The 5,137-nt window shown below is 63.5% G+C and overlaps 1 protein-coding gene across 2 annotated transcripts; it reads right to left on the bottom strand.

Moving 5' to 3' along the window:
* Window positions 1-340: 340 nt before the first annotated feature.
* Window positions 341-5,048, bottom strand: PGLYRP2 (peptidoglycan recognition protein 2). 2 transcript variants are annotated; one of them, XM_068997839.1, is made up of 5 exons: window positions 4,871-5,048; window positions 2,697-3,554; window positions 1,879-2,125; window positions 796-1,117; window positions 341-718 (listed from the first exon to the last, which is right to left on the bottom strand). In XM_068997839.1, exons 1-5 carry the CDS (start codon window positions 4,920-4,922, stop codon window positions 716-718), a joined length of 1,482 nt encoding a protein of 493 aa, XP_068853940.1. In that variant the 5' UTR covers window positions 4,923-5,048; the 3' UTR covers window positions 341-715. The 2 variants fall into 2 exon arrangements, with proteins under 2 accessions (XP_068853940.1, XP_068853941.1); XM_068997840.1 differs by having other exon boundaries at window positions 1,879-2,089; window positions 4,871-5,047.
* Between the last annotated feature and the right edge of the window lie 89 nt (window positions 5,049-5,137).

Below are 5,137 nucleotides of genomic sequence, written 5' to 3'. Positions count from 1 at the left end.
GTTTCTGTCACACCCTCACCTCCTCCTCCTCCTCCTCCTCCTCCGGCCCTGCCCCGGGAGGTGATGCCGCTGCTCCCGCCGGTGACACGGCGGGGCCACCGCGGGTCACCCCTGCAAGGGACGGAGGGGTGGCGGTGGCTCCTGGAGTCCCCCCCCTGAAATGATGGGTGGGGGTCCCGCCGTGGTGCGGGTGGAAATTTGGGGGGTGGGTGCTCATTTACGGGGGGTTGGGGTCTCCAGGGTGGCCCCCAGTCGCTCCCGATGTCCCCTCGCAGCACCTCAAAGACACCCCCAGCCCGTGCCTCAGTTTCCCCCCTGCTCTGCAGGGACCACCCGGAGCTCATGTTCTGGAATTGGGTTTATTTTGGGGGGAGTTGGGGTTACTGGGATGGGCTGCTGGGCCAGTGGGGTGGGCCAGGATGTGGCTAGGCTGGTGGTCATCTGGGCTGAGGGCTTGCCAGGCTGGGGGGCTGCAGGGCCAGGGGCCATCCAGAGCAGAGTCCAGCTGGGATCCATGGGTTTGGTGTCCATCCAGACCAGGGTCCAGCTGGGATCCATGGGTTTGGTGTCCATCCAGACCAGGGTCCAGCTGGGATCCATCAGACCAACATCTGCTGGACCAGTGTCCATCCACACTGGGCTGGTGTCCATCTGGACCAGTGGCCATCCTCTCCCGCCCCCGTCCAGCCCAGCCCAGCCCAGCCAGCACCGCTCCTCACTGCAGAGTGGACAAAACCCACGGTCAGTCCCAAGATGACCCCAAACCCCATCCCACCCAGCCCACCGGTCACCCACCCCGAGCCCCGGGGCCACCGGTGTCCCCTGGAAGCCGGGCCAGCTCTGGATCTCCTGGAAGAGGGCGTTGCCGGGGCAGTCGGTGTGGCCGAGCTGGCGGTGGCCGCGCAGGGTGAAGTCCGGCCGGACGTGGCCGGAGCGGACGGCGCAGGGCAGGAGCTGGTCCCGCACCAGGGCCAGGGTGTCGGGGTCCGGCAGGGTGGCCGTGAAGTCGCCGACGATGCCAACGCCGAAGCCTCGGGTGTTGTAGCCCTTGGTGTGGGCACCCACCCAGTGCCACCCCCGGCCCTCGTACAGGTACCCGTCCGAGCCCACCACGAAACTGTGAGGACATGACGGGGACAGTGAGGGGACAGTGAGGGGGGACAGTGAGGGGGGAGAGTGGGGGACAGTGGGGGACAGTGAGGGGACAATGAGGGGACAGTGAGGGGACAGTGAGGGACAGTGGGGGACAGTGAGGGGACAGTGCGGGGACAGTGCGGGGACAGTGAGGGGACAGTGAGGGGACAGTGGGGGACAGTGGGGGACAGTGGGGGACAGTGAGGGGACAGTGGGGGACAGTGAGGGGGGACAGCGAGGGGACAGTGGGGGACAGGGTGGGGACAGTGAGGGGACATTGAGGGGGACAGTGAGGGGACAGTGGAGGACAGTGAGGGGACAGTGAGGGGACAGCAAGGGGGGACAGTGAGGGGGGACAGTGAGGGGACAGTGGGGGACAGCGAGGGGATGGTGATGGGGACAGTGATGGGGACAGTGAGGGGGATAGTGAGGGGACGGTGATGGGGACAGCGAGGGGACAGTGGGGGACAGTGGGGGACAGCGAGGGGACAGTGAGGGGACAGTGAGGGGACAGTGGGGGACAGCAAGGGGACAGTGAGGGGGCAGTGATGGGGACAGTGAGGGGGCAGTATGGGGGGGACAGTGATGGGGACCACGGAGGGTGACGGAGACCAATGGGGGTGACAGGGACTGTGAGGGGTGACGATGGGGGTGGCAGTGCCCACAGGGGGACAATGCCCAGCCCCACGGGGGGGTGCCAGGGCTCCATGGGAGGTGACAGGAACCAGAGGGGGTGACGGTGACCTGTAGCCGATGTCGTCCCAGCCGCGGGTGTCCTGGTGGAAGCGCTGCATGTCCCTCATGGCGCGGGCGCAGGCACCGAAGGTCCGGCAGGGCCGCGCCGGCTCCAGGGTGTGGTGCAGGAACACCGAGCCCAGCGGGGGCCGCAGCGGGGACGGGGTGCCCCGGTAGGGACGGGCCCCCCACAGGCAGCGGGGCACGATGGCCGGGCACTCTGCCGGGACAATGGGATGGAGGTGTCCCCTGAGACCTTGGGGACATGGTAAGAGTCCATGTGGGAACGAGAAGCTCCTTGGGGATGGGGTAAGAGTCCGTGTGGGTCAAGGGGCTGGACAGGTCCTTGGAGGACACGGCAGTGTCCATGTGGGGGCGGTGGCATTTGTCCTCTCCTGGGACTCATCGAGGGGACAGGGAGTGGCTGCTCAGGGGGTCCCTTGGCTGGGACATGGAGGTGGCCGGTGTCCAGCGGACACAGTGGTGGCCATCCAGAGGACATGGAGGTGGCCGGTGTCCAGAGGGCATGGAGGTGGTCGGTGTCCAGCGGACACAGTGGTGGCCATCCAGAGGACATGGAGGTGGCCGGTGTCCAGCGGACACAGTGGTGGCCATCCAGGAGACACGGTAGTGGCCACCCAAGGGATGTGCTGGTGGCCCCTTCCACACCCTCTCCCCCCCTTTGTGCAGTGACAACTGCCATTTGGGAGGTGACAACCCTCTTAGGGGGTGACAACCCCATTCAGGGGGTGACACCCCTGTCTGGGAGGTGACAACCCCGTTTAGGGGGTGCCACCCCCACTCAGGAGCTGCCACCCCGCCCGTACCCACGTAGCGCTCGCTGAACTCCCGCGCCGCCCAACGAGCCACGGTTGCCACCTCCTGTGTCCCCACGTCCCTCAGCAGCTCCGGGATGGGCAACAGCGTCCTCAGCAGCCCCAAAACCGCCGCCACCTCCTTCTCCAGCCGTTCCCGTCCCACCAGCGCCCCAAAATCCCGGCGCCGGTAACTGCTGGGGGGTCTCCATGTTTCCGAGCCATTCCCGGTCCTGTAGTATCCCCGGAGCAGTTCGGCCACCGGGAGGGGTTCCCGGGCCAGCCGCGCCCCCAGGATCACCCCATCCATGGCCCCGATGGCCACAGGGTCGGGGACAGGGGATGGGGGACCCCTCAAGGTGTAATTTTGGGGGTTCTCCACATCGTCCCAGCAGCCATCGGGTCCCAGCGCGGTGGCGTTGTTGTCAGCCCCCCGCGCCAGCAGGAAGGATGTCCCCAAAGCCTCGGCGATGGTGACAGCCAAGAGAGGGTCGGCGGGCGGGTCCAGGGTGGGGAGGGGTTGCCCAACCCCCCCGGATCTCAGCCCCACCTCGATGCCGGCCAGGAGTGGACCGAGGGCCACCGTGGAGCCATCAGGGGCCAGCACCGCCCCGAGCTCCGGTGTCGCCGGGTCGTGGCGGAGGAGCTCGGTCAGGAGCTGCCACTGGCCCGGGGTGACAACCGGGGGGCGTTCGGGGGTCCCGGGGGGCTCGCCCAGCACCGCCCGGCAGCCCGGGGTGCTGCAGACCCCCAGCCCCCTCCCCAAGGCCACGGCGGTGCCGGGGGAGCCGCCCCGGGCCGGGGACTCGAGAGCGTCCAGGATGTCGAGCAGCGAGTCCATGTGGCGTGGGGGGACAGCGGGGGACACACCTGGGGGGACAGCGGGTGGGGGGTGAGGGGAGTTAAGGGGTGGGGAGGGGGCTGGAGGGGGGGATGCACCCAAAAATGTGCCGAAAGCAAGGGAAGGGCGCCTAAAATAGGGGGAAAGGACCCAAAATAAGGGGAAAGGACCCAAAAGAGGGGGAAAGGACCCAAAATAAGGGAAAGGACCCAAAAGAGGGGGAAAGGATCCAAAATAAGGGAAAGGACCCAAAAGAGGGGGAAAGGATCCAAAATAAGGGGAAAGGACCCAAAAGAGGGGGAAAGGACCCAAAAGAGGGGGAAAGGATCCAAAATAAGGGGAAAGGACCCAAAAGAGGGGGAAAGGACCCAAAAGAGGGGGAAAGGATCCAAAATAAGGGGAAAGGACCCAAAAGAGGGGGAAAGGATCCAAAATAAGGGGAAAGGATCCAAAATAAGGGAAAGGACCCAAAAGAGGGGGAAAGGATCCAAAATAAGGGGAAAGGACCCAAAAGAGGGGGAAAGGATCCAAAATAAGGTGAAAGGACCCAAAAGAGGGGGAAAGGACCCAAAAGAGGGGGAAAGGATCCAAAATAAGGGGAAAGGACCCAAAAGAGGGGGAAAGGATCCAAAATAAGGGGAAAGGACCCAAAAGAGGGGGAAAGGATCCAAAATAAGGGGAAAGGACCCAAAAGAGGGGGAAAGGATCCAAAATAAGGGGAAAGGACCCAAAAGAGGGGGAAAGGATCCAAAATAAGGGGAAAGGACCCAAAAGAGGGGGAAAGGACCCAAAAGAGGGGGAAAGGATCCAAAATAAGGGGAAAGGACCCAAAAGAGGGGGAAAGGATCCAAAATAAGGGGAAAGGACCCAAAAGAGGGGGAAAGGATCCAAAATAAGGGGAAAGGACCCAAAAGAGGGGGAAAGGATCCAAAATAAGGGGAAAGGACCCAAAAGAGGGGGAAAGGATCCAAAATAAGGGGAAAGGACCCAAAAGAGGGGGAAAGGACCCAAAAGAGGGGGAAAGGACCCAAAAGAGGGGGAAAGGATCCAAAATAAGGGGAAAGGACCCAAAAGAGGGGGAAAGGATCCAAAATAAGGGGAAAGGACCCAAAAGAGGGGGAAAGGATCCAAAATAAGGGGAAAGGACCCAAAAGAGGGGGAAAGGATCCAAAATAAGGGAAAGGACCCAAAAGAGGGGGAAAGGATCCAAAATAAGGGAAAGGACCCAAAAGAGGGGGAAAGGATCCAAAATAAGGGGAAAGGACCCAAAAGAGGAGGAAAGGATCCAAAAAAGAGGGAAAGGACCCAAACCCAGAGGACAAAGGGTGTCGTGGGGTGTCCCTACCTGTGCCGGGGTGGGCGAAGACGCTCAGCGCCAGAAGCAGCCACGGGAACATCCTGCGGGACACGGGGACACCCTGAGGGACACGGGGACACCCAAAGGACACAGAAACGTCCTGCAGGACACGGGGACACCCTGCGGGACACGGGGACAGGACCTCGGGGACTTTGGCCCCGCCGGGGGCGGGGGACAGGGACGTCGGGGGAGGGGCGGGGACACACAGAAGGGGACGGGGACACACGGAAGGGGACAGGGACACATGGAAGGGGA

Source organism: Aphelocoma coerulescens, chromosome 30 (genome assembly GCF_041296385.1).
Source record: "Aphelocoma coerulescens isolate FSJ_1873_10779 chromosome 30, UR_Acoe_1.0, whole genome shotgun sequence".
NCBI classification, from domain to species: Eukaryota; Metazoa; Chordata; class Aves; order Passeriformes; family Corvidae; genus Aphelocoma; species Aphelocoma coerulescens.
Note: the sequence above shows the minus strand (reverse complement) of the source record. Positions and strands in the feature narration are given on the sequence as shown.